A 26950-nucleotide genomic window follows, 5' to 3' on the forward strand; every position below is an offset into this window, starting at 1 on the left:
CGGTGCTCCCGGTGCTCCCGGGTCCCTCCCGGCTCCCGGCTCTGCGCATGCGCGCGGAGCAGGCCCCGGGCCGCCACAGGCGGGGTGCGCATGCGCGGGAGCGGGGCGGTGGGACATACCATGGGCGGGGCGGAGGGAGGGGGGTAAGGTGAGACCACGGAGCACGGGGTGGGGGGAGGGCAGCTTCCCGAGCCCGCGCCAGGGGGCGCAGTGATGGGGGAGAGGGAACGGGATGTGGGATATGGGGCGTGGGATAGGGGATATGGGGGGTGGGATTTGGGATAGGGGATGTGGGGGATGGGATATGGGATATGTGATGTGGGATACGGGAGATGGGACACACACCGGGAACCGGGTACACACTGGGCGTGGGACATATACTGGGCATGGGACACACCGGGCATGGGGCACACACTGCACACGGGGTACCCAATGGGCACGGAGCACAGACGGGACACACACCAGGCACACACGGAGAGCACACCGGGCACCGCGGGGCGAGGCGGGCACTGGACACACAGCGGGCACCAAGCACCGGGCACCCGGACGGGCAATGGGAGCCGGGCACGGGGCACACAGCGGGCACACAGCGGGCTCACAGCGGGCACACAGCGGGCACACAGCGGGCTCACAGCGGGCACACAGCGGGCACACAGCGGGCTCACAGCGGGCACACAGCGGAGCCGCCCGTTGTGCCGGTGCGGCCCCGGGCAGGGCGGGCGGCGGCTCCGCGCGCTGCCGGTGGTCCCCCCGTGCGGGGTCGTGGGCACGGTCCCCGCTGGGTGCGGCGGCTGCTGAGGCCCCGCCACCCCTCCTCTCCTGCCGCACCGGCGGGCACAGGGCCCTTTAAGAGCGGCGGCGGCGGCCGTGCCCGTGCCCGTGCCCGTGCCCGTGCCCGTGCCCGTGCCCGTGCCCGTGCCCGTGCCCGTGCCCGTGCTCGCGCCCGCTCCCGGCGGTGCCCGCGGCCGCCCCGCACCTGCCGGTAAGAACCGGGACAGCGCGGGATGCTCGGGGCCGCGGGGAGGCCGGGGGGATGCGGAGATGCCCGTGGCCGCGGCGGGGAGCGGTGACGGGAGGATGCGGGGATGCTCGGGAAGGATGCAGGGATAGCCGGGGGGATGCAGGGATGCTCGGGGCGATTGCAGGGATGCCTGTGGGGATTGCCGGGATGCCGAGCAGAGCTTGGAGGGTAACGTAGGGCACGGGAATGCCCAATGGATGCCCTTGGTGTGGGCATTGTGGGGTGTGCCAGGTTTGCAGGGTGCAGGTAGTGCCCCACAGCACAGAGGGTGGGGGGGTGTGGAAAGGCCCAGGAGGTGTCTCAGTGTCCTGGGGGGATGCGGGATGGGACAGGGGCCAGCTCTGCCCGGGGACTGGGGGAACAGCCCCTCCTGCTGCCAAGGGGCTGTAGCCCCAAGGGGAGTTCACAGCCTCTCCTCGCAGGAGCCCCGGGCTGTGGGGCTGCAGTGCCGTGGCCTCTGGGGAGGGACAGCTCATCCTGTGGGGTGGCACAGGCTGGGAATACAGAATGGCCTTGGCCAGGCTGACCATGGAATGCTCTGGAAGCACCTGAGCATGTGCACGTGTATGAGTGTGCACACGTGTGAGTGTGCACATGTGTGTGTGCACGTGTGTGTGCACATGTGTGTGCACACAAGTGTACACGGAGCAGTGTCACTCCTCCCACAGCCGCACTGTCGTGTGTGCGGAGGGAGCGAGGGTTTGGCATGGAAACAGTGGGAACGTTGGAGCGCTGGGCAGCTGAGTGGCACCCGAACCCCTCACTGCTGGTCCGTGGGCTGCAGTGGCACCTGCAGGTACCCAGCGGGCAGCAGTGGCACCTGCCACCCCGGGGCACTCGGCTCCATCCTCCCCATGGCCCGGCACTGTCCATGTGCGGGTTTGGGTTTGCTTCCATCTTCCTCTGGGCTTGGGGCTCAGGCAGGTAGGTGGGGAGCTGGGCTGGATTTGGGGAGCTGGAAGCAAAACCCACGTGGGCTGTGTGGAGGCAGGGAGGGGGGCGAGGGTCTGGCCCCTCCTCACCCCATCACCATGAGGGTGTTGAGTCAGACTGGCCGGTTGTGAGGAGCCGTGGGCTCTCCCGAGCCTCCCAGGGACTGTGCCAGTGCCATCCCCAAAGCGTTGGCAGCGGAAGATGTGACGTTAATAAATACAGCGGGTGCTAGTGGCAAGATGTCGGGTTAGAGGGGCAGCATCCATCAGCTGAGCCCTCGCTGCCAAGGAATCTCCCAATGGCACAGGAATGTGGTATCCTGGCTGCCCCCATCACCCCTTGGTGCTGCCCCCCCACTCTGGCCAGCACCCATCCCACCCCCCTGGTTGCCTGGGAATGCAGACCCTGGGAACCTGCCCTATTTAAATAACATAACGTACATTAAAAACGCCGAATCTTGGCGAGCTGAAAGCATCTGTCTAAATATTTATCCCTGTTCCGGTCAGGCACTGTGTTCCCATGACAGCCCCATTAGCACTTGGCATATTTATGGCCTTCCTGGGTGCTGGGCTCCCCATGCCATGCGCCACGGGGCCACTGACCCCCCCCTCCCGTGTCCCCTCTGTGCTTTTCTGTGCACTTGGGGTGACCCCCAGGCTGGCAGCTGTCCCCAGCCTGGCACATCCCTGCTGGGCTGTGCTGGAGCTGCCAGGAGCATCCTGGGCAGGGCAGGAAGTGGGTACCACACTTATCCCCTGGAGCACAGGAGGTGCAGTGCCATGAGGTACCTTGTCCTTGCAGGGAAGGGAGTGCAGGGAACAGCCTGCTCCCCAAAAGCAGGCTCCTGCCCCCGAGGGGCTGGGGGTGGATGCACTGCCCCGTCCCTGCCTCAACAAATACAGCAGAACTGGAAAATAAAAGAGGGGGGGAAAGGGCGGAAATGATGCTTGTGTGTGGCTCCCGGGAGAATCTGTGCTGCCTCCTGCCTGTTGTGCTGCAGGGCCCTGGGAGATGTGCTGCCCACAGGAGGGCAGCTCTGGGCTCCTGGGGTAGGAGCTGGCATCACCGAGGGTCCCTTGTCACCTGAGAACGGGGCTGCGGGTGAGGAGGAGCCCAAGGGGACTGGGGGAGCAGAGGACATGGGGTGCTGTGGTGTTTTTCCAGGGTTTGTGTTGGGGCTGCAGAGGCTGGTGGCTCCTGGGGCTGGCGGGAGTGGTGCCCCAGTGACTGCAGTGTCCCCAGCGCTGCACTCACCAGGGTCTGGCCCGGCTGAGCATCTCCTGCTGCAGCCACAGTGCCCCTGTGTGGGACACTGTAGGCAGTCTGGGAATTGGGGCTGGTCATGTGCCATTGGATATGGAATTCTGTGCTGTCCCTCAAGCTGTGGCTGTGGGAGATAGGGATGGGGCAGCTGCCACCTCCTGCTCTGTGAAGGCTGCTTTGATTTGGGCTCACTTTCATCTGAGTTGAACTCCTTGTCTCAGGAGTTCTCAAAATTAGTTTACAAAGCAAATATGTCAAATGAAATTTATTCATCTTAATTGTGACACCTCTGTGACATGAGCTCATCCCTGCAGCCTGCACGGCCTGTCCTGTGTCCTGTCAGGGATCGAGCACTGCTTTAACTGGACACACCAAGGTTTCTCACATGGCCCCTGTGGGTGCCAAGGGGGTCCAGGCTGCCACCCTCACCCTACCAGTGCCCATGGCTGTGCCGGTGCTGTCCTTGGAGCAGCCCAGTGCTGGCATGTGCCCGGGTGGTCCCCAATCACCTCTCCTCCATCAGCAGGGCTGTGCCGTGCCCACCCCCTGATGCCACCCCACCCTGCCGCCCTGTGACACAGCCCCTGTCTCGGGGGTGACCCAGCAGCCCGAGGGGATTCCCGTGGAGGACCTGCCCTGCAGCACCGCTCTGTTTGCTCTGGCACTGGCCACGCCCTTGCAGGCAGAGGGAGAGGCTGATCCAGCCGCTGGCCCCACGCTGGGGCACACAAGGTAGGAGGGACACGGCACCGCTGTGCACGTCCCTGATGGGGACCAGGGTGCTGGAGGGGTTCCCCCCATGTCACCTTTCTCTGGGTCTTGTGCTACCCTGGTCAGGAGCAGGACACGGTACGTGGGGCTGTGCAGGGTCACCTGTGCTTGGGGTCCCTCTGGCCACTGCTGGACCCTGTGTGTGTCCCCAGAGATGGCCTTCCAGCGGAGCCACCGCCTGAACCTGCTGCGCCTTGTCGTGCTGCTCCTCATCGCCTTGGCCGGCATCAAGTTCCTCTTCCGTGACAGGTGAGGTGACAGCAGGACCCCAGGGTGTTTGGGGGTCTGTGGGGAGCCTCTGGGTCATGCCCAGGTAGGTGCCTGGTGCTGGGGGACAGCTGGTGCCCTGTGTCACCCCCATCCCTGCTCCACTCCCTGCAGCTTTACCCTGGAGCTGCACAAGCACGTCAGCAAGGACAGCGGGTTCTGGGGGGACACAGGTGACATCGTCCAAGATGTCATCCCCCAGAGCCAGGTTCTGGAGCTTCCTGAGGTGAAGATAACGGCCCTGAGGCAAGAGCCTGGGCAGCAGGTCCCCAGGGATGTCAGTGCCACCGAGATGAGGCTGGTCCACTTGGACCTCAAGGGAGCTGCACCCAGGGTCTCCTACCTGGAGCAGGTGAGGATGCCCAGTGGCAGGGAGAAGGTGCCAAGGAGGGATGTGTTGGGGGGGGCTCAACCTGCCATGCTGTCCCCACTGCTGAGCCCACCCTGCCCACCCTGCAGGTGTTCCCCTTCCTGTCCCAGCTGGGAGCCAACGGCATCCTCATCGAGTACGAGGACATGTTCCCCTTCAAGGGGGAGCTGGAAGTCCTCAGGTCCCCGTACGCTTACAGGTGAGCAGGGCTGTGTGCTCAGCTGCCCGGCAGGGCGGCCCCGGTGGGTCCCACTGTGCCAGGGCTGGGTGTGACCCACCTGGCCCCGTGCCTGCGATAACGTGGTCGGAGTGCCAGGCTGCGCCGCCGGCAGACCGGCTTCCTGCCCGGCTGGGACAATATTTGTGCCCCTCAGTAAAGTCCACACATGTGTGGGGTGGCAGGGGCTATATGGGCAGGGTGCCAGAGGAGGAGGGTAAGTTCCCCAAGCTCTGCCCTCTGCCCTGGCATCCCCCGGTGAGCCTGTCCCTGCCCTCCCAGCGAGGAGGACATCGAGCGGATCCAGCAGCTGGCGGAGCAACACAAGCTGGAGGTGGTTCCCCTCGTGCAGACCTTTGGCCATGTGGAGGTAGGGGGTCCCAGTCCTGCTCCCCATCCCAAATCACAGGGGGTTCCCCTGGAAACCCCCGTGATGGCTCCTTCCCGCAGTTCATCCTCAAGCACGAGAAGTACCAGCACCTGCGGGAGGTCGAGCGCTTCCCCAACAGCTTCAACCCCCACGTCCCCAACACCCTGGCCCTGCTCAGGAGCATCTTGGCGCAGGTGATCGAGAAGCACAGACGCTCCACCTGGATCCACATCGGCGCGGATGAGGTGGGCAGTGGGCTGTGCAGGGACCCCAGCCCTTGCCCCAGGGGTGCTCCCAGGAGTGCTGAGCATCCCCCTTCCCCCAAGTCCAGGTTTTCCATCTCGGGGAGGGGATGGACTCCAAGAACTGGATGAGCCGCAACAAGGGCGATGTGGGGACCATGTTCCTGAAGCACATCAAGGAGGTGTTGGGCTTCCTCTCTGCGCAGTACTGGGGGCTGCGGGTGCTCATGTGGGACGACATGCTGAGGAAGATCAGCGTGGGAGCCCTGCGGGGTGAGGGGACAGGGACGGCAGTGGTGTCTCAGGTGTCAGCCGAGGTCTGTCCTGTGTCTTGGCAGTGCCTGTTCACGTGGCTGCCCTGGCACGTGTCATGCCTGGTGCTGGCAGGAGCCCATGCCTAGCCCTGTGGGAATGTGGGTCTCGGGCTGAGGAGTCCCAGGTATGCTCCTGCTGCTGGCACCAGTGCCAGTGTCCCCGTCTTGCTCTCCCTGCAGAGTCTGGGATAGCGAAGCATGTCTCACCCGTGGTGTGGTTCTACGCACCCGACTTCGAGGCTGAGCAGATCGGTAAGGTGACGTGCCAGGCTCCTGGGGATGGTGGGGGGATCTGCCCCCAGCTCCCCACAGCCTCCTGGGTGCAGTGGCACTGATGGCTCGTGCCTGTCCCGCTGCAGAGCCGTTCCTCACCAAGTATGCAGAGAGTGGTTTCGAGGCAGTTTGGTTTGCCAGCGCCTTCAAGGGCACCACGGGGCCGGCGCAGACCTGGACCCCCCTGAGCTACCACCTGAAAAACCACCTGAGCTGGCTAAAGGTGATGCAGGCCCTGCCACGGCTGGCCCCGCTGCGCTTCCAGGGCATCGTGCTCACCGGCTGGCAGAGGTGAGGGGCACCAGAACCCCCTCCCTGCCACCCTGGTGCCCACACAGCCACGCTGGCAGCAGTGCAGGAGGCGACAGCGTGGCTGTCCCCACCCTGCAGGTACGATCACTACTCGGTGCTCTGTGAGCTGCTGCCCGTCGGCATCCCCTCGCTGGCCATCTGCCTGCAGACCCTGGTGAACGGTGAGCCAGCGGCCCTGCCGGCACAGCCAGGCTCACCCCCACCTCCCACTGCCTGCCAGAGCCTGGCCTGCCGGGAAGGGGACGGGGGGAGGTGGGAGGCAGGGGAGGAAGAGCTTCAGTCTCTCCAGTTTTGAGGGTGTGGTGAAGCCAGGGGTGAGCCTGACTGTGGGGTGACCCAAGCCTTTTTGTCCCTCTCCTCACCCTTCCCAGGGGGCTTCACGGAAGAGGCAAAGAGGAAGGTCCTGGATGTGCTGGGCTTGGAGAGTGTGCAGCTGGAGCAGAGCACCTGGTGCGTGACCACCCCAATTGCATCAGAAGGGATGCACTGGAGGGGACCAGGGAGTTGGTCACCCAAATTCCCCAGTACCAGACCTTTCTGGGCTGAGGACGGGCACCCTCCAGCCACGCAGAGTGCTGGGGTTCACCCATCCCAGTGCATCCCACATGCTGGGCTCTCACCTTGGCCTCCCCTTCCCCAGCGAGGGCAGGGGAGCGTTCCCTGGTGTGGAGATCTACCACATGGTGGAGCAGGTTAATGGCCACCTGAGGGAGAGCATCCTGAAGGCTCTGGAGGAGGAGAGGTAACAGGCGGCGGGAGGCAGCGGGATTGGTGGCTTGGGCCACAGGGCTGGAGCACGAGAGTTTTTCCGTGGGAGGGGACCTGCCTGACATGCAGCTCCCCATCCCTGGCCCCTGTGCCCCCCACTCCCTCGTACCTCCCCAGTGCCATCAAGGGCTGGTTCAGCCCCTACCATCGGAAGCACCACTTTGGGAACCCCCGCAACATGGAGAGCTTCGGCAGCAAGGTGCTGAAGTATGTGGTGCTGGGGGCTGGGAGCCCCCCCGGGTGCCTCTGCAGGGCTGGAAGGGGTCCCAGGCTCACAGAAGGGAGCTGGACCCCTGCTTGTCCCCCCACCAGGCTCCATGAGGACTGGGAGAGCTTCGTCCGTGACCTGCGTGCCCAGCTGGAGAGGGTCTACTTCCCAGACACGGTGGAGGAGTGGATGGAGGAGAACGTCAACCCCTACCTGGACCAGCTGCGGGACCTGGTGCGGGACTACCGGGCCATCATCCGCCTCAACGGCCGGCCCAAGGCCACGTAGGGGCTGCAGCCCCCCAGCTCTCACTGCCCCCCTGGCTGGTCTTCGGGGGCCAGCACCGTGTGTCTGTTTGCTGGTGACGGCGCTGCTGCCACCGCTCGCGCTGTACAGAGCCCTGCACACCCAGCTCCACAATAAAGTATTTTCATAGATGCTGCTGGTGCTGGAGGGGCCATGGCTCTGTGTCGTGGCCCCCATGCAGGGAGGGGGAGCTGGAGCCAGTGTGGAGGGTTGAGGTCTGTCCTGGGCCCCTGCTCCGTCTCTGCTGGAGCTGGAGGGGTAGGCAAGCCTCAGGGCAGAGCGTGACAGAGCTCATGGGGACACCTCGTGCTGGCCTCAAGGGTGGCCATGCCCTCCCTGCAGGACGGGATCCAGCTCGGTGCTGGGGCTGGGTGCTGCATGGCACAGGGAGAGGGCTGGAACTCGGGATGGGGCAGTGACAGGGGGCTGTGCAGGGGTCCTGTCAGGCTCCCACCAGCACCCGCTCCCCACCCCCGTGTCAGCTTTCAGCCACCATGAATCCCTGGTCGTTGGGAGGGAGGTGAGTGTCCTGAGCCAAGCCATCCTCCAAACCCTGCCTTCATCTCTTCCCTCCTCTCCATTAATCCAGGGCCCAGGGCCCCATGTGTTCCCAGACCCCTGCTGCCTCCTGCGCCCAGGCAGGGGCCTCAGTGCACTCCTTTCCCATCGGAAAGGCAGCTGGGGGGGGGGATGCGTGGGGATCTCTGCGTGGGACGAGCCCTCCTGCTGCCGGGTTTCGGCAGTCGGGTTTCCACGTGCCTGTTCCCTGCGGTGCCCACCCCAAACCCACCGTGCCTGCGGCTCTGCCCGTTCCGGGCGCTGGTTTCTCTCGGCGTGTGCAAGGCAGGAACAGGGACATTTCACTGCACATTCTTCTGCTCTGCAAAGACCAACCCGACTTGGCAAGAGCCCGAGGGAGCCGCAGGAACGCGAGGCTGGAGCTCCTCCTGCAAAGCCTGGCACAGCCAGGGAGGAGGGACAGCGTTGGTGCACCCCACTGGCCCCAGAGAGCCCCGCGTCGTGTCCCGGTCACAGAGGTCCCAGTGCCCGCTGAGGCCACCGGGGCAGGGGCTGCCCCGTCCCGTGCCTGTGCTGGGTGACTGGGTGTGGGAGCCCAGCAGGAGGGAGCTGTGGGGCACAAAGGGACCTTTGTTGAGGAGCCTCGTTTGTTATCAGGTGGTGGCAGATGTGAAGGAAGCCCCTGACCCGGCGGGGCCCCCGAGCGCGTGCGGAGCCCCGGCCCCAGCCCCCAGCCCGGGGAGCCCCGCGGCGGCTCAGGGCCCGTGCGGCCGCCCGGCTGCGGGATTAGAGGGCAGATTAGACGGCGTTCCGTGCTGGCAACCCAAATGTCCTGGATTGGAAAGTGGGGGTGGGGAGAGGAGACGACCCCGCCGATCCCGAGGCGGGGTCAGCCTGGAGGTGGGGACTGGGAGGGACCCAGGGGCTACAGAGGGAGCTGAGGGCTGCACAGGGAGTTGGAGGCTGTGGAGGCATCCTTGGGCTCCAGCTCAGGGGCATGGGCCAGCACGAGGCGGGCAGCGGGCATCAGGAATGATCTTAGTTCCCTCCTCCATCTTTCCCTCTGCCACGGGCACACACACGGGGCTGCAGCCGCCCGTCCCCCTGCACCGCACACGGCCGTGCACCGCATACACCAGTGCACTGCACCCATCAGTGCCCAGCGCTGCGGTGGCCAGCTGGCTACCAGCCTTCTGGCTCAATTGCCTCAACGTCGCTTTGCTGGAGCCGGCACTCCACAAGGCTTTTATCCGGTTACTCGTCCGGGAGGGGAGAAATTTGGGCTGATTTTGCGTGGGCGATGACCGTGCTCTGCCCTGAGGGCACTGTGGGGACATTAATGACTTGTCCATCACTGGCCCTATTTCCCATCGCGTTCCTCAGCGTCCTCATTCCGGGAACACTCCACACCTGGAATGTCTCTGTCATTCCAGCCTTAAAAGTGAAAGGGACGAATGTCACCGGCCACTGTGTCAACAAAAGTGGAAAATGACGCGGTAATGAGGGCTTTATTTACAGAAATGGAACAGTTGCTCCTGCCCGGGTCCGTTACCGGCACCGCAGGCTGCCGGCCGGTGCCTGAGATGTCCAGGCGGGACGGGGATCGGCAAAGGGCACCCTGGAGCGGGACTGGGGAGCACGGGGTGCCCCGGGTGGGGGTCTGCCGGACCCTCCTCAGGTCCTCCTCGAGGAGGAAGAGGCCCCGAGCAGCCGTGTTCCCCCTCCCCTCCGCCCGCCGAGACCCGCCAGCTCGTTACACGCCACGGCTGCGCGGCGGCGGCGGCGGCGGCTCCCACCGGGGCGTCCCCCGGGCCCCGGCACCGGGGAGGGGGATCCCGCGCTCCGCCCGCAGCACCGGGAGGCCCCCGCCCCCTCCTCCTCCTCCTCCTCGTCCTCCTCCTCCTCTTCCTCCCCTCCCGCGCTGCCCCCCGCCCTCCCGGTGCGGCCCCCCCGTCCCGCCGCGCCCCGCCCCGGGCGCCCGCCGCCGCCGCCGCCCCCGCCCCCGCCTCCGGAGCGGGCGGGCTGGGCGGGGGGGCCGCACCGTGCCGAGCCGAGCCGTGCCGAGTCGCCCCGAGCCGCCCCCCGCCCCTCGCCGCGCCGCGCCGCGGAGGATGCTCGGGCCGTGAGCCCGCAGCCGGCAGCCCCGGCGCGGCGCAGCCATGGGCAAGGACCAGGAGCTGGTGCAGGCGGTGAAGGCGGAGGACATCGCGGCCGTGCAGAAGCTGCTGCAGAGGCCCAAGCCCGGCAAAGCCAGTGAGTGCGGCGGCGGCGGCGGGGCCGGGCCGGGGGCGGCGGCGGGAGGGGGACCCTGGGGGGGACACACACGGACACCGGCGTCGCAACAGCAGGCGCGGCGGCTCGGGGCCGCATCCCAGCGCTGCTCCCGGGGCCCGACCGCGTTGCCGCCCTGCCCGCCCCAGAGCATCTCCGGCCCCGGAGCATCCCCGGCCCTTCCCTGGTTGCGGCGCGTCGCAGGCGGGCGGGGGCCGTGGATGTGCCGGGGACCCCCGGTGGCGCCCCGGGAGGGGCGGGGAGAGGGCTGCCCGGGGGGGATCTGAGCATCCCGGCGGGGCTCGGAACATCCCCGGGCGCTGCGCGGGTGCTGGGCGCTGCACAGGGTCGCCCCGCCGGTCCCGGGGTAGCTCCCGGTGCGGCCGGTTCCCAGTCGGGCTGCCCTTGCCCCGCGGCCGGGACCAACTCCCGACCCCCAGGAGCCGGGCCCGGTGCCCCCGGGATGTTTGGCCTGGGCAGGGGCTGCGGCCGGGCGGCGCCAGGCACATCTGCGTGTGCGTGGAGCGAGTGTGCCCGGCCCGCGCGTGTGAGCCCCGGGGCTCAGCGCCCGCACACCTCTGCGTGTGTCCGCGCTGCCGCGGGTGCGTGTGCGGCTGTGTTTGGGTGCGTGGGGTGTTTGCGTGGCGGTGTGTACCCTGGCATCTGTGTGTTTGGCTGGGCTGTTGGTGCCTCTCGGTGTGGGGGTGTTTGGATGTCGTTCCGCGGGTATCTCCCGGTGCGTCCCTGCGGCTGGCTGTGCACGGCTCCCCGTGTGCACCGAGTGTGCGTGGCCAGGTGTGAGGCTGCAGGGGCGTGCGTGTGGCTGTACGTGTGTGTCTCCGGCTCTACGTGTGTGTAGCTCCATGAGTATCTACTCGCTGTAGGATATAACTGCTCTGTCGAGGCGTTCCGCCCCGGAGTGAATAATTCATGGTGCTGATGCAGCCGCAGGTTTCAGGCCTGGTGCATGGGATGAACTGGGGGGGCTGGGGACTGTCCCTGGGTATGGACAGGGACCTCGTGTGGCATTGGGTCGCTGGACACACAGCCCCTTCATGGCTGCACCCAGTGTCCCTCCCTCCAGGGCCAAGCGCTCCCCAAATGCTGTTTTCCTGGAATTGTGCAAGGCTGGTGTGGTGTCCCCCATCCCTGGTCATGCAGGGGTGTTCCTGGCCAAGCAGGGCCAGCGTGGTGTCCCCTGTGCCCTGGTGCTGGACAGGCATCCCCCATGTCCCTGCTCTGGTGTGGCATCCCCCATGTCCATAGTACCACTTGGGGCCAGTGTGTGTTTCCTTGTGCCATGCAGGACCAACATGGTATCCCCCCATGTCCTGGTGCTGTGCAGGCCTGACATGGTGTTCCCCAGGGCCCAGTGCCATCATTGCTGTCATTGCTGAGGGACTGTACAGGACAAGAAGAACCTCCAGCTCAGAGTCCCCTTCATTCTAACCTGCTCCATGTGCTGCCACTGCAGTGGCCTCTCGGAGTGATACGTGGGGATGGGGACAACACTTGGCCTGTGCACAGCACTGTCCCCCACACACCCCTCTCCAGTCCCTGCTGGCAACAGCCAGAGGTGCCAGAGTGCCACTACCTCCTCCTGCATCCCTCTCCTTCCCAGTGCTCTGCTGCATCTCCCACTGCTGAGCCCTCCAGGTGCCAGGTGGATTGGCCACGGGGGGCCAGTGGTGCTCCCCACGTCAGGATCGCAGGGTAGGGACAAGGGACACCCAGTGAGGCTGAGCCTGGTGTTGGGCAGATTCCCACTGTAGGCCTGGATGCTTGCCCCATTCCCTGGCTGGGCTGTCCATCTCCAGCTCTGCTGAGCCCTCCAGTGCCAGTACTGGGCTGCTCTGGTGCCATTTCCCCCTAGACCCGGCTCTCTTGCCTGGCAGAGGGTGCCACACGTGTGTCACAGGTGCTGTGCTCCCGGCCTGGGGTGCATGAGCACCTCTGACCGTGGCAGTGAGGCTGGAGGAGCAGTACGAGGAGAGGGACAGCACTGAGCAGGGCTGTCCCCCTTGCTGTGGCGGCCCCATGTCCCCTCCAAGTTCCAGTCCCACACATGGCTGTGGTGCTCCCCGCGCTGTGCGGCACCAGGAAGATTTGTAACTTAGCTCTGTTATCTGGATAATATCCTATTCATGTGGGGTTTAATAAATGAGATTTTAAAAATCCTTGCGTGAATTAGCGCGGGTTGCCATGGCGACATGGGGCCCGGTGTGGTGTGTGGAGTGCGGGGCCGGGGCCCGGGCCGGCCGCAGCGCGCACCGCGCCTGCTTCCCGGGCATCCATAATTGATGAGGTTGTCTGAAAGTTGCGCAAATCAGATGCAGGGATTTGGCAGCAAACTGTTTCCCTCCCTGTCCCCTCCTTCCCGGTGCTACCTCGAAGAATTGTAGTGACTTGGCGTTTTCCCCTTGGCTCCAGAACCGTGGGATGGGATGAGATGGGATGGGATGGGATGTGGCCCTGGGGTGTCTCCAGCAGCACCCATGCCCGCTGTGCCATCCCTGTCCTGGGCACCCAGGGCTTCGGGCAGTGGGAGATGAGCTGTGCTGTGCTGTGCAGGGGATCCACAGCTCCTTGGCCATGGAGGGTTGGAGCGAGCTGGTTCCTTCCCCGTGGGGCTGGTGCTGCCAGCGGCTCATCCTCTTTGGAAATGGCTTCTGTGTGGTGCTGCCAGGGCTGTGTGAGGGACCTCAAGCCGAGGGTTGGATCCTCTGTCCTGACTTCTCCTCCCACTGGGCTGGGGGGCTTTGTAAAGCACTTCCACACGTGGCAGCCTCATGTGGCCAAGGAGATGTCCCAGCACGTGGCCCTGTGGTGCCAGGATAAGCATCCGGTGTGTCAGGGGCTGGCTGTGCGGGCGGAACACGGGGCTGTGTCCTGCAGGGATGTGCTGCCCACCTCATGCTTGGTCCTCAGGGCCCTCCTGGTCCCCCAGGCTGCCATCAGGACTCATGTCCTCATGTGCTGTTGGAGCTCTGTGTACCTTGCTCTGGGATGCCCGGGGATGGGCAAGCCAGGCTGACTGGCTGGGATTGTGATCTGGGCATGGAGCTCTGCACCCCTTGTGCCCTGCCATGCTGGGGTGACCCAGCCCAGGCTGGTCTCACTGCCCAGGGGTGCTGTGCTCCAGCCCGGGCAGCTCTCTGGGTACCCATTCCCACGCTGCCGCCTGTGCAGGGCTCTGCATCCTGGCAGCACTGCTGGCATTTCAGGACTTAGCCCAGCCAGCCCTGGCCCTGCTGCCATGTGCCAGGAGCAGGTCCTGGCCTGCTTGGGCAGGGACCTCAAAGCTCAGCAAAAACTCCCAGGCTCATCACCCTCTGGGTGCTGCCGTCCTGTGGTGAGAAATCCCGGGATGTGAGTGGAGCTGCAGTGGCTGAGTGGGATCATTGGTTCTCCAGCACTCCAGGATTCAGGGAGAGCGGGAAGCAGAGCCAGACCCCTTGGGAACATGGGTTTCTGGGCAGGGCCTCAACCAGCTGCCTCCTGCCCTCCAGTGCGTCCTCTTGCACGATGGCCAGTTAATTCTGGGTTTTCTTGCCTGCATTTGATTGCATTAATAATCTCCTCTGATAACAGTATTTAATAAAACCGGGCTAATATGGCGCAGTTAGGAAATGTCTTTGACATTTTACAATTCAATTTCTATGCAGTAAAAGGCAGGGCAGCTGCAAATCCAATTGTGGTGCAGTGCCCAGGGTGTGTGTGGCCGGCAGCCACTGGAGCTGCCCAGTTCCCCCTCAGCTCTCTGGGAGAGCAGGAGCCTTTCCTGGGAGGAAGCCACCCCGATGACCCTCCACCGCCACTCCCTGGTCACAGGCACTGGGCAGACCCTCCTTGCTGACAGAGAAGCCCGGGTAGAGGGGAGCAGACGGTGCTCACCCATGTGCCAGAGCCCCTGGATGCTGCCAGCCTCTGGAGCCATTGGTGCTGGGCAGGACGTCTGGAGTTGAGGGGAAGGGGCTGTAGGACCAGATCCTGTGGCAGCTTGACCAAAAGGATGCTGGGCCCTCATGCATCCCCTGTCCCATGGCCAGGAGCTGCTCCTATGCCTCCCCCGATCCCCTTGGCACGGATTAAGGGGTGGAATGCCAAGGGGATGGGCTGGGATGGGGGTGATGCCAGCATGGGGTGATGCTGGTGCCTCCCAGCCGTGTCCCAGGCACGGGGCTGTGCTCTAAGCACCGCTGGCAGGCAGGTTCCCGAGTCAGGGCCGAGCAGCTCCGGCTGCTGCCGTGCTCATCCACGTGTCAGCGGGTCCCTCATAAACTTCTTGGGGTTTCCAGCCCACGTGTGAAGCTTCGCTCCCAGCAGGACTTGGCAGGCAGATGCGGGCTGGAGCGTGCCAAGTTTCCTTCCAGAGGGGCACTATTGCTCAGCCTGGGGTGACTTCTCCTTATTTTACATTTCTTGCCTCTCTCTGTGGCTGGGCTAAGTTGTGGGTGCAAACCATCCTCTGCCACCCGCCTCCAGCACAGCCCCCATGTCCATGCTGGCTGCCGGGTCCCTGCCCACCGGGAATGCTGCAGGGCACCCGGGAATGTTGGCCACAGCCACCGAGGAGCAGCAGAGTTGCAGGCCAGCAGCTCCATTCCCAGCTTCCTTACTGGCCTGGATTTTCTCTCAGCAGTCCCAAATTCACTTGGCTTGACACCAACCAGCCCTTTGCCAGCAGCGGGTGGCCCCTTGTGCTGGGGCTCTCCCACGGCCGCCGGCTCCGGCTCTTCCCCACACCAGGACCTTCCTGCCGGTGCTGTGGTGCCCCTTGCTGCCCGTGCACTGTGGGGTGCTGCTGTGGGGGACGTGGCAGGGCCAGGCTCCACCCAGGGGTAATGGTGCTGGCAGTGAGCAGGGCTGGGTGCTGTGGGTGCCCCCAGCCCTTCTCTGCAGCCATCCCCATCAGTGCCAGCCCATCGTGGTTTCCAGTAGCCAGGCTGGCGTCTGGCTTCTGTCCTCTGCTCTGCACTCCCTTTAACTCTTCCATCCCCTTCCCAGCTGCTGGGAATGGCTGCAATCAGTCCCCTTCCCATCTTGGTCTGCCTGGGTGCCCCCAGCCCCTTCCCATTCCCCCTGTGCCTGCACCAGCCACAGCAGCAATGCCCATGGATGGCAGCTCTGTGGTGCTGTGCCAGGGCACTGGGTGTTCCAAAGCAGTGGTGAGTCCTCAGGGAATGTATTCCTCAGGCACATGGCAGGCAGGAGCTGTGGCATTGCTGGCAGGGTGAGCAGTGGAGGGGAATGCCCAGCTCTGGCTGATGCCTGAGGCTGTGTTTGCCATGGTGCTCTCTTCTGTCCTGGTGCCGCTGAGAGGGTGGTGTGTGCTGGGAATGGTGCTCAGGCACCACTGGGAGAGTGTTGGAGAACAAATTTGCTGATATTTAATGACAGGTGCTGTTATTGTCAGGCTCCTATGGGCAAGGGAGAGGCATTGGGAAGCAAAACTCAGGAGGGCTTGCATGGACACTGTTGCTGTCACCACTTTATGTCCCATCCACAGCCAAGTGTGCTGCGAGGACGGGCCATGCCAGGGAGGTCATCAAGCCGGTGTGCAGTGCTGATGTCACCTCTGCCCTGGGTTACCATCCTGTCCCGCAGCTGGGGCACGTGGGAGTCACCCTCCTGGTTCCCCTCTCCCCAGAGGAACGTGGCCAGCGCAGCCCACCTGGTGCAGGAGCGATGCCGCCAGTGACCCGGCTCCTTGTGCCAGGCTGAGAAGGATCTTTAAGCTCTAATGAAATGTTAATAGTATTTTCCAACTCAATACGGGAGCAGAAAATGAGGTGTTTAACACTGGGCTCCGCAGCAACAGGAGCAATCAGCCTGAGAAATGGGAAGCTGGGATGCAGTGCCGGCCTCAGCTCGGCCTGACAGCCCCGTGCTGCCGGGACCGCTCCGGTGATGGATAGGTTCCAGTGCCGGCACAAGCCATCCGGTGGGGAAGCACGGTGCCTGGAGGGCGTGGGAGAGCGTCTGGTTGGGAGTGCCAGCTCTGCCTGGGTCTCCTTGGGTCTCCCACCAAGGTCACTGCTGGCCGCCTGGAGAGCACCGAGCAGATGGAGGCAGCAGTGGGGCCGGGGTGCCCCGGGGTGCGGTGGGACACGGGCCCCCAGCGCTGTGCCCTGCCACGGCCTGTGTCAGCTGGAGACAGAATTGGCTGGAGATGGTGCCCGCAGCCACCACAGGCACAGCCGGGCTCTGCTTCTCTGAGCACCGGCAGCCAGGTGCTCTGCCAGTGTGCCTGCGTGTGCCTCGCTGCATCCACGTTCTCCTGTGGATCCATGTGCACGCATGTGCCCGTGTGAATGTGTGCATCCATGTGCACGCATCGGCCCCTCTGCATCCGTGCGCCGTGTGCCTCCGTGCACGCGTGTGCGCCCTGTGCCCATGTGCCCCTGCCGTGCGTCCGTGTGCCCGCGGCCGCCTCCGCTGCTCGCCTCGGCCCTGCCTCCTCCCCGGCCTGGCGTGGGGCTGGCGCCGGGGACGGCCGGCCCGCGGCGGCGGCAGCCGGCTGATCCCTTCCAGATGTGGCTGCCGGAGCCCGGCTCCGCGCCGCCTCCTCGGGAGGCCCCCGCAGGTTGTCGGTCCGCGGCCGCCGGAGCCGCTGGATCAGACAAAGCGCGGCTGCCCGGCTCCTGCATTGCAGCTGGGCTGTTTACGGCAGGCACGCTCCTCGCAGCCCTGCGGCTCCGCAGCAGCTCCGCTCCAGCGTCTGTCTCGGCCGGCCCTGCGCTGCCCCTGCCAGCCCCCTTCTGGGGGACACTGGGGACACTGGGACAGGTGCTGAGAGCCCTGCGCCTCCCCTGCAGCGCTGCCGGCCCGCTGGGAGCGGTGTGAGGCCTCTGGTCGCGCTCCCGGTGCTCCTGGATGATGCTCGGCACCGCCTGGCCGCACATCCCCGCGCTGCCCACCCGCCCCGGCAGAGACCGCGGCACCACCGAGCTGCCAGCCCTGCAGAGCTGCCGTGGCCGTGCCCGTCCTGCCCGCGGGGGCCCGGGCACACCGCCGTGGTGCAGAGGGTGGGCACGGTGCTCCCGCGCGCGTGGAGCCAGGCTGTTCCGTGTACGAGGACAAACGATGGCTCTAAAATAGACCCTCGGGCCTGTTTTGCCGACGCACGGATGGGAGCTCAGAGCTGGTGCTGTGGCAGCGCCTGGTGCCTCTGATGGATCTGGGCTGCCTGCACACACACACACATGTGCACACGTGTGCACATGATCTGCGTATGCCAGGAGCTCCTGCCAATCCCCGGCGCCGCTGGACCGCACTGGGTTCATGGGAGGCCAGTGATGAAGACTGTGCGTTAGTTAATGATGCTTTGAGATGCTCAAAGCTCCTGATCCCTCCCTGCAGCCAGCGAGGCCAGCGTTGGTCCTCCCAGGGATCCCTGACGCCACAGAGGGGGCAAGGATGGGGAGGAGATGGGGAGGATGAGGATGCGGCAGGACAGGATGGTCTCTGCTCCCATGTCTCACAGGGGTGCGGTGCCGGACATGCTGGGATGGATGGATGGGCAGACACAGGTGACAGTGGCCCTGAGCAACCATGTCCCATCCCTTCCATGCCAGCCTTGCCGTGGCAGCAGTGACTGCTTCCAGCCAGGGTGATTACTGAAAATTACCTGTTTGCCACAGGCTGGCAATTAGGGCTCCCTGGCAGCGACACCAACACGCATTTCTGCACAGACGAGGGTGGGCGTGCAGCTGGCACCGGGCACGATGGGCAGGTGGGACGCTCGGCACTGGTCCCATGGAGCTGAGCACAACACCTCATGTCCCACCTGTGCTGCCCACACACCTGCCCGTTCCTGCTGCCTCTTCCCCGCATCCCTGGGTGCACAGGGCCGAGTCACCGGTAGCCACTGCTCGGCAGAGCCCCGTGGCTTTGTGTGGTACTCGGGGGGATGGGGGGATGGGGCTGCCCCAAGGGAGTCCGGCTGGTGCAGCGTGGCTTGGACAGGCTCTGTGGCACCACACAGCAAAGGTTGGGTGAGGACACATCTTGGGAACACAGGGAGAACAGGGACCCTCACAGTAGCTGCTGGTGCACCGTGGAGTGCTGGGTCCCCTGACCCACTCCAGCCCCAGTGGTTTGGTTCTGTCCTGGGTACACCCGTGTCCCCTGTCCCCGCCTGCCCTGGCAGCCCTCAAGGGCAGCCCCTCACCCTCCCTTGGGATCAAAAAGTTTCCTTTTTGTAAAAATAAAAGCATCACAGCGGAGTCCCCGCTGCCTCTTGAAAGCTGCATTTAAGCTGCTTCCTGCGGCCCCAGGGGACAGCCCTGTGCTGCCATGACTCAGGCTGCCAGAGCCCAGCCAGCCTCCAGTGCAGATTTCTCCACTCCCTGGAGAAGGCTTTGCAAGAGCTGGGCATCCAGAGTGGCCGCAGGTGTGCTGGGCACAGGGCCAGCGTCCCCCAGGAGTGCCTTGGGATTTGGGGAATGGCTGGTGATGGGCAGCAGGGCACCCAGCTGTGGGTGTGCACTGCGATGTCCAGATGTGATGGACAGTTGTTATCCTGCTGTGATGGGCACTGGGATGTCCAGTACTGATGGACAGTTGTTGTCCGGCTGTGTTGGGCACTGGGGTGTCCAGTACTGATGAACACTTGTTGTCCAGCTGTGATGGGCACTGGGGTGTCCAGCTGTGGTGAGTGGTATGTGTCCAGCTGTGGTGGGCAGTAGCTATCCAACTGTGTTGTGTACTGCTCTGCAATGGCTCCATCCCATCCCAGCTACCTCTTAGCCCCAGGCAATCCCTTTTCCTGTACAGCGGTGCATTATTTATACAGTCCAAATCGATCGGAAGATGATAACGGCTTCATTAGCATCTGAGCATCGTGCCGGCCTCAGCGCCTGACACGACCTTGGCTGCAGGAGTACAAGCTTTTCCCTGTCAGGACCAGCTCCCTGATGTCACCATCATCACTAGACCCAGCTAGGGGTGCTGTGCCCATTCGGTGGGGTCCCCACACTGTCACATGCTGCCATGGGGAATCAGACCCACCCATGCCAGGGCTCCTCGTGCAGCCCCGTTGTTTGCGTGGCACTCGTCAGCAGGGATATAATTAAGAGCAGCTATTTTGGATGCTTCCTTTATCCGGCAGCTCCCAGCGATGCCGCTGCAGGATCCTCCCCCTGTCTCTGAAACAGGCGCTTGCCTTGAATGTCTTCCCTGTGGATACTCACTGCCTGTGGGGTCCTGGGGGTCCTGTTGTGTTTGCGGGAGGGCACACGCAGGGGTCCGGCTGCCCACGTCGGCTGGGGAGTGGGTTACAGCAGGGCTGGGGTTGGAGGGGAGGGGGATCACTGCAGAGGGATGATGGAAGGGATGGAGAGGAGCATTTGGGGGGGGTTCTCCTGGCTCATCCGCTGCCGCCATGCTGGGGGGGGGGCAGCCGTGCTTTCCCCTCATTAAGGAGATGTTGATTTAGCAGAGGCTGGAGCCATCTGCTTGGAGCAACTGCCTGCTCCCTGCTCCCTGCTCCCTGCTCTCTGCTCCCTGCCGGAGGGAGCTGGGTGAGGATGTGCTTCGTCAGTGGGGGCTTGGCCGGGGGCCCCCAGCCCCGGCTGGGCATCGATCGCTGCTGGCACTGCGCTGGCTGCAGACACAGGGGCTGGTGTGTGAGCACGTGAAGAGGTGCCGGGAAGGGAGAAGAGTCCCCCCCCAGGCACCAAGGAGTCCCACTGTGGGGGGCCATGGCCTTGGACATGTGTGCAGGGATGGGGCTGGAGCAGCTGGGAATGGGATTCTCCCACCAACAGGTATTGGGGTGCCTGGAGCTGTGGTTGGTCACAGTCTCATCAGGGCATACACCGGGGTGCCTGGAGCAACAGCTGGGCACAGGGGTCTCCATGCTGGGATACCTGGAGAAGTGATTGGGTCCAGGGGTCTCCCCACGGCATGTACTGGGATGCCTGGTGCAGCAGTTGGGTGGGGGGGTCTCCCTGTGGCCATGCACCGGGATGCCCAGAGCTGTGGCTGGGCACGGGGATCTCCCCCCGGCGTGCACCAGGGTGCCTGGAGCAGCTGCCAGGCCCAGTGTGAGGAGCCAGGGTGGTGCACGGCTGGGCCCTGGGGTCGGGCAGTGCTGCTCCCTCGTGCGTGCCCGGCCCTGCACGTGCGGGTGGCTCGTGCGTGGCCCGTCGCGGTGCCCGTGAGGCCGGGCCCGGCCAGGAGCTCGCAGCACGCGGAGCACCAGCCTGAATGCAAGCGTGCACTGAGCTCCTGAGCTCCCTGTGTTTAAGTGGAGGCATTTCTGGGAGTAGTGGCAGGGCTGCTCCCCGCGGCGGTGTTTACTCTGGCAGACGCTGTTTATAGCTGGTGTCGATGGCAGACGCTGCGGCTCCCGGTGCACGCAGGAGCCGCCGGCTGCAGCCACATCCGGAGGTGCTGGAGCGCGCTGGATGGATCCCGTGTTTCCCCCTTCCATGGGGCCAGTGATGTGGTCCTGCCCTGGGATGCTGCTGGGGTGCAAGGTGCTCTGAGAGCTTTGGGGAGCCATGCCAGGAGAAGGAAGGGGAGCCCTGTGCTCCCACATGGCAGGGCCATCACCTGAGCAGCCTGTGGGGAGCCAAGAGGGGACATTGTGGTGTCCCAGGGATGGTGGGGGGGCTCAGGAGGTCAGAGCAAAGAGCAAAGAGCCACCCCTCCCACATCACCTGCCTGATGGCATCTGCTTGTGCGTGGAGAGGGCAGGATGGTGTTACAGGTGCTCGGTGGTCCCCGACACCCCTCCAGTGGTCTCAGCAGAGGGGACAGCCAGGAACACGCTGGGTGCCCACTGGCAGCATTGGCTGTGCAGGAGCCCTGCTTTCCTCCCTGCTGTGCCTGTCTCCTTTTGTAGCTGGTATTTTTAATTAGAAGTGCTCAGGTCCCTTCTCTCTCCCTCGTTAGTGGAAGAGTTTTCCTTGTGCTTCCCAGCCATTAATGAGCTCTCACAGTTCTTGCTGCCCTCCGACAGGCTGCAAATCCCACTATGGGTCTGGTGATGTGTCAGGTCTCCATCCTACTCCCCTGCTCTGGGAACTGGGGTTATTCTGAGACCCCAGCTGGGCTCCATGCTCCAGCTGCCTTCAGCATGCTGGCGGCCACTTCCAGAGCTTTAAGGAAAGTCAAACCACTGCATGGCTGGAAGTCACTGACTAAGCACTTGGCACGGGCAGTGATGGAAGTGCTAAACAGATTTTGGCAGCCGCAACCTCTCCTGCAGGTGCAGGGAGGAAAAATTTGCCGCTATGGTGTGTTGGAGTGCCGGTGGTTTGGGTGATGCCGGGGTGGCACACGTGCCTGGGGATCGCCAAAGGCGTCACTGCCGCACCTGCCACCCCGATCCCCGGGCACTGCCCCATCCCAGCCCCTTGCTGGGATCAACCCGTGGGAAAGGCCAGGCACCGCAGACCTGCTGACATCCCTCCGTCCATCTGCAAGGACCGATTAGCCGGAGCGGGGCCCGTCTCGGGGCTGGAGATCGGAGCCAGTGCTGGGCACGGTGCCGCTCCTGCGTCCACCGGCTCCCTTTGTCCACTGACCCTTCGTATCCCTGGGGGGCAGCCCGGCCCCCTTCTCCTGGGAGCTGGTTCTTGGCGTGGGGAGGCAGCGGAAGCGGCGCTGGGCTCCTCTCCACCGGAGCTGAATGGCACCTTTGTTGGGGAGGCTGGCGGCAGCTCGGGGCTGGTGGGGACCCGCTCGACCCCGGCCACTGCCATCGGTCCCAGCGTTGGGGCAGCTCTGCCCACCAGTAATGTCCGATTCTTGCCAGGGGAGCATGAGGATGCTGGGGCAGGAGTGGCATTTGGGGCTTCTGTGGTGTTCCTGTCCCTTCCTGCACTCAGGACCCTGCAATGCCTCTGTCCCTCCCTGCACCCTGGGGACCATGTGGTGTCCCTGTCCTCCGTGCACCCTGGGCACCCCATATACTCTCATCCCTCCCTGCATTCTGGGTACCCCTTGGTGCCCCTGTCCTTCCTTGCACCTTGAGACCCTGCAGTGGCCCCTTTCCTCCCCACATCCTGGGGACCTTGCAGTGCCCATCCCTCTTCACACCCAGGAGAACCAGTCATGTCCCCATCCCTCCCTGTGCCCTGGGGACCCCACAGTGCCCCTTCTCATCCCACAGCCACCCCGTGGCACTGCATGCCAGGAGGAGAGCCTGGCACCCAGGGGCCGGAGGCTGGTCACTGTGGCTGATGGAGCCCATCCCCGGCAGCTCTCGCCTGTCACACTGGGCTGTCTCAGTGTTAGCAAATGTCCTGCAGCTCAGACTGTTGGGCAGTCACAGAGGGAGGGAGGGAGGGAGGGAGCGTGGGCAGGGAGAAACCTCTGCCACCGTCCCAGCCGCTCCTGGGACCACATGCACCGTGTGGCACAGGCAGGGCTGGCTCAGCCCAGCACCGCTCCCCAGGCTTGAGGATCAGGGCTGGACACAGCCACCCTTCCTGCTGCTGCTGCCCTGTTTATCCATGTGCCCAATAATTCAGTATCTCACAGGGATGCTGACAAGGGAACACGGTACAGGGAGCATGAGCAAGGCCATGGCTGTGGTGCACAGGGAGCATGTCTTTGGCCCCATATCCCTCTTCCCTGCCTGAAGTAGCCCCTTCCAGTTGGCTTCTCCTAACGAGAGCTTGTCCCTGGCATACTGGTTCCTGGCATGCTTCCAGCTGAGCTTCTGAAGTGAGGATTCAGGGGATGAGGATGGCAGGGTGAGTGACTTTGGCTGCCCCTTCTCCTGGCCAGGCCATGCCACCTCTGGGTCATCTCCCACAGACTTATGGCTGTGCCAGTGCCATCTCGCTGTGGGGGACACAGGGGCTGCTGTGTGGGCCCCCAGACCAGGGCTCTGCCAGGCTGCACCCACCCTCCTCCTCCTCCTCCTGCTCCTGCTCCCGCTGGGGGAAGAACAGCTCACTGGAAAGCCTGAGTGGCATTTTTCGGGTAAATCTTATGTAAATCTGGCTCCATCCTTCCTCGTGCTGCTAATTGGATTGCCCCGAAGGGGTTTAATTTCCCACGAAGGGAAGTGTGGGGTGGGCAGTGCCGGGCGGGGGCTGCAGGGCAGGGGCCGTGCTGGGGTGCAGGGGAGGGTGCTGAGCTCCTCGCTCTGCCAAAGCAGCCCAGTGTGAGCCTCACAGGGCCACGCTGGAGCCCCGGGCACGTGAAGCAGCCTGGGAGGGAAACCAGGTGAATGGGGAGAACCTGGTGCCAGGAGGGGCCCCACCTTGAGGGGGGACCTTCACCCTGAGCCCTCCTGCCTTCACCTGCCTGCAGCATCAGGCAAGCCTCACACAGCACCTGTGGAGCTGCAGGGAGCCCCAACCTTGGTAGGGAGGGAGACCTGGAGCTGCCACCTCCCTGATGTGTTCCTGCCCTGGTCACCTCCTCTAACATGCTGTCCCCTTCCCTCCCTCCCAGAGCTCCTTGGATCGGCAAAGAAAGTCAACGTCAACTTCCAAGACACCGACGGGTGAGTGGGAGCCCCGTGCCCGGTTGTGTGTGCTGTGGGGTGCACAAAATGGGGGGTGTGCTGTGGGGTGCACAAAATGGGGGGTGTGCTGTGGGGTGCACAAAACGGGGGGTGTGCTGTGGGGTGCACAAAAACGGGGGGTGTGCTGTGGGGGGCCATGAGCAGGCATGTGCGTGCCGTGGGAGCCTGGTCCGTGCAGGAATGCCAGGCTCCCTGAGCGATGCAGCCGAGCTGATGCGTCTGGTCCTGGGGCTCTCAGCCCCGTTAGCCCACGTGGCCGAGCCCTGCCTGCACCCAGAGCCGGTGGTCTCACACAGAGCTGCCCCGGGCCCCGGAGGAGGCAGGAGGTGAGGGCTGAAGGGCGGAGGAATGGCCGTGCCCCACGTCTCACCACCCCTTTCCCAGCCCTTTGGGGCCCTGTGGGCGCTGTGCAGGGATCAGCCCTGCAGGGTGCCGGGTGGGAGAGCCGTGACCCCGCCGGCTGTGCCACCGGCGCTCCGCAGCCGGCATCCAACGGGCGGGACCGCAGGCTCACGTCCCGCTAATCACGCTAATGAGGCCGTCGGCACAGGGAGGCAGCCGGGGTCCCGCGCAGGAGGGGCTGCGATGGGAGTGATGCTTGTGGGGCTGGGCAGCGGCTGCCCCTGTGTCCTCGGGCTCCCCTCGCCCTGCAATCCCACCCCTTGAGTGGGCCAGCAGGACGATGCCACTTTGTCCCTGGGGATGGCTCTGCCGTGGCCGTGGAAATGGCAGTGAGCAGAGGGGTCAGGTGGGATCAGGAATGGGAGGCCATGCCCTGGGGAACATGCAGCCACAGCACCGGGGTCCGTCCTCATCCTCGTCACTGGGGCAGTGGCAGCGGCATCCCCTGGTACCTGCCAGCGCATCGGCCGTGCCCGTGTGCACGTGTGTGCGGGCAGAGCGTGTGCAGCCGAGCAGGCGTGGCCACGGGAGCGTGTCCGTGTGTGCCGCGGGTGTGCACAGTGTGGGGCAGCAGTGGGGCGGGTGGGCACGACGTGGGCAGGGCAAGGGGGGCATCACCCCACGGGCCACCTCGTGGTCCCCGGCGCTGGCAGGGGGAGCTGCAGGCAGGGCCCTGCTCATGTGCTGCTCATATCCTGCCTATGGATCCTGGATGGCTTGGGGCTGCAGGAGCAACAGGGCAGCAGCCTCCAGCCTCCAGCGCTGCTCCTGGGAAGGATTCCCCGGGGAAGACATAGGGCAGACCCAGGCTGCAGCCTGTGTGTGCTCTGCCCTGCCGCTGGCGTGGGCTCAGCCAGCCCCGTGCCTTGGTTTCCCCATCCCTGCTGTGCTGGCTGATTCCTGGCTGGCGGGCACCGTGGGCAGGCACCGTGCTGCTGTCCCTGTGCCTGCCCTGGGGACGGTGCCCTCCGTGTGGAGACGTGGCCGGCTGGGCCGTGCGGTGCCCGGGGGAAGCCCCCGAGGCAGCCCCGGGGAGGGCTGTGATTTGCACCATCTTGAGCGGATTTGAGCAGGGCGCTGGAGCGGAAAATGTTGACATTTCCCAGGCAGACGTTGGGGATCGGCCTCCTGTGCAAGCTGTCTGCTCACATCGCCGCTCCCCACCGGGGATCGCGGGCGGCAGCTCCGTGGGGATCGTGGTGGCCAGAACATGTTCCTCACGGGGATGTGTCCCCCTCAGCTGGGGGCCTGGGGACGGGGGACAGAGGAATTGTTACCCCACCCCCCACCTCTCGGGCACTGGGCAGCCCCGGGGGCCCCACTGGGGTCCACAGCCCATTCCCATGCTCCGGTGACAGCAGGGTGGCCCCGAGGATGTGATGGGGATGCTGTGCATGACCAGGGCCCAGAGCAGTGGGGTGGTGGGTGCCAGCACAGCCACATGGAGGATGCCACCGCCAGGAGCAGCAAGTAGGTCAGCTCCTGGCCTGCTTCCCAGGCGTGAGCCTTGGGGCCGAGTGCTGCAAGAGCAGAGCAGGGTAAGCGCCAGGGCCTTTCCCCGCCCCACTGCCAGGCTCAGCGCCCGACAAGGGCACCACTGCCATCTGTGCTCGTGGCCGTGCTGCCGGGGCCAGGCTGGGGGAAGTGGGTCAGTGGGGAGTGGGCTCTCTGCACCGTCACCCTCCATGGGACACCCTGTGCCCACCCTGCCCACAACCTTCAGCCCTGTGGGGTCTCATCATCCTCAGGGAGCTGGGTGTAGGCTCGAGGCCATGCTGCCAGGTGGAGGGCATGTGGACTTGGGACCCTGACTCCACCCCGGTCCCCAGGTTCTCGGCCCTGCACCATGCGGCGCTCAACGGCAACACGGAGCTCATCTCGCTGCTGCTGGAGGCACAGGCTGCTGTGGACATCAAGGACAACAAAGGCGAGTCCCCGGGTGTCCTGGCAATGCCCCCCACCCCCGTGCCCCTCTGTGGGCTCTGCTCTGGTGTGTTGGCACACTGAGGGGCTCATGGTGTGCTCCTCCTGCCCCTGCAGGCATGCGGCCCCTGCACTATGCGGCCTGGCAGGGCAAGAAGGAGCCCATGAAAATGGTGCTGAAGGCAGGTTCCTCCGTGAACATCCCATCGGATGAGGGCCAGATCCCCCTGCACCTGGCGGCACAGCACGGGCACTACGACGTGGTACGGCAGGGCACAGGGGTGGCAGGGGGGAGATGGTGCCACCCCCATCCCCTGCCCTCACCGAGTCGGGGTCTCGCTCCTCTGCAGTCGGAGATGCTCCTGCAGCACCAGTCCAACCCCTGCATCATGGACAACTCGGGGAAGACGCCCTTGGACCTGGCGTGCGAATTTGGCCGGGTCGGGGTAAGTCCTTGCAGGGCTGGGACCCCCCAGAGGAGGACTGGAACAGGATGGGGCACAGCAAGGTCCCTGGGGGTGCTAAACAGCCGAGGGGGAAGCACAGGGGAGCCCCAGAGGTGGCCAGCACTGGGGACCTGTGGTGCCACCACTGCAGGGGATCTCCGGCCACTGGCGAGAGGGCAGGCGGGGGCCGGGGGCATCGGGAGGGCCAGGGGACCACCCACAGCCCCGGGGGGCGGCCGAGCCGCCCTTGCAGCCCTGCTCC

General features: G+C 64.9%; 2 protein-coding genes across 6 annotated transcripts in view; both read left to right on the top strand.

The window, feature by feature from the left end:
• Window positions 1-7741, top strand: part of LOC108501359 (hexosaminidase D-like) — a 33633-nt gene extending 25892 nt beyond the window's left edge. Inside the window, exons 1-16 of one of the 5 annotated variants that reach the window (XM_017823144.1) lie at window positions 940-982; window positions 3741-3949; window positions 4055-4066; window positions 4141-4237; window positions 4370-4607; window positions 4715-4824; window positions 5125-5212; window positions 5293-5457; window positions 5544-5727; window positions 5949-6020; window positions 6128-6332; window positions 6432-6514; window positions 6725-6803; window positions 6994-7095; window positions 7239-7328; window positions 7434-7741. In XM_017823144.1, the coding sequence (XP_017678633.1) occupies window positions 4143-4237; window positions 4370-4607; window positions 4715-4824; window positions 5125-5212; window positions 5293-5457; window positions 5544-5727; window positions 5949-6020; window positions 6128-6332; window positions 6432-6514; window positions 6725-6803; window positions 6994-7095; window positions 7239-7328; window positions 7434-7617 (1695 nt within the window). In that variant the 5' untranslated portion in view covers window positions 940-982; window positions 3741-3949; window positions 4055-4066; window positions 4141-4142 and the 3' untranslated portion in view covers window positions 7618-7741. Of the gene's footprint in view, window positions 1-139; window positions 149-939; window positions 983-3740; window positions 3950-4054; window positions 4067-4140; window positions 4238-4369; window positions 4608-4714; window positions 4825-5124; window positions 5213-5292; window positions 5458-5543; window positions 5728-5948; window positions 6021-6127; window positions 6333-6431; window positions 6515-6724; window positions 6804-6993; window positions 7096-7238; window positions 7329-7433 lie in introns of those variants that run through there. The other 4 variants (XM_017823142.1, XM_017823141.1, XM_017823145.1 and 1 more) reach the window with 4 other exon arrangements.
• A 2555-nt stretch (window positions 7742-10296) lies between these two features.
• The window catches only part of CASKIN1 (CASK interacting protein 1), a 30090-nt gene continuing 13436 nt past the window's right edge, over window positions 10297-26950 (top strand). Inside the window, exons 1-5 of the mRNA XM_017823213.1 lie at window positions 10297-10407; window positions 23845-23896; window positions 26149-26246; window positions 26360-26505; window positions 26593-26688. Of these exons, the coding sequence (XP_017678702.1) occupies window positions 10314-10407; window positions 23845-23896; window positions 26149-26246; window positions 26360-26505; window positions 26593-26688 (486 nt within the window). The 5' untranslated portion in view covers window positions 10297-10313. The remainder of the gene's footprint in view (window positions 10408-23844; window positions 23897-26148; window positions 26247-26359; window positions 26506-26592; window positions 26689-26950) is intronic.

Source organism: Lepidothrix coronata, unplaced genomic scaffold, assembly GCF_001604755.1.
Source record: "Lepidothrix coronata isolate B3197 unplaced genomic scaffold, Lepidothrix_coronata-1.0 Scaffold101, whole genome shotgun sequence".
NCBI classification, from domain to species: Eukaryota; Metazoa; Chordata; class Aves; order Passeriformes; family Pipridae; genus Lepidothrix; species Lepidothrix coronata.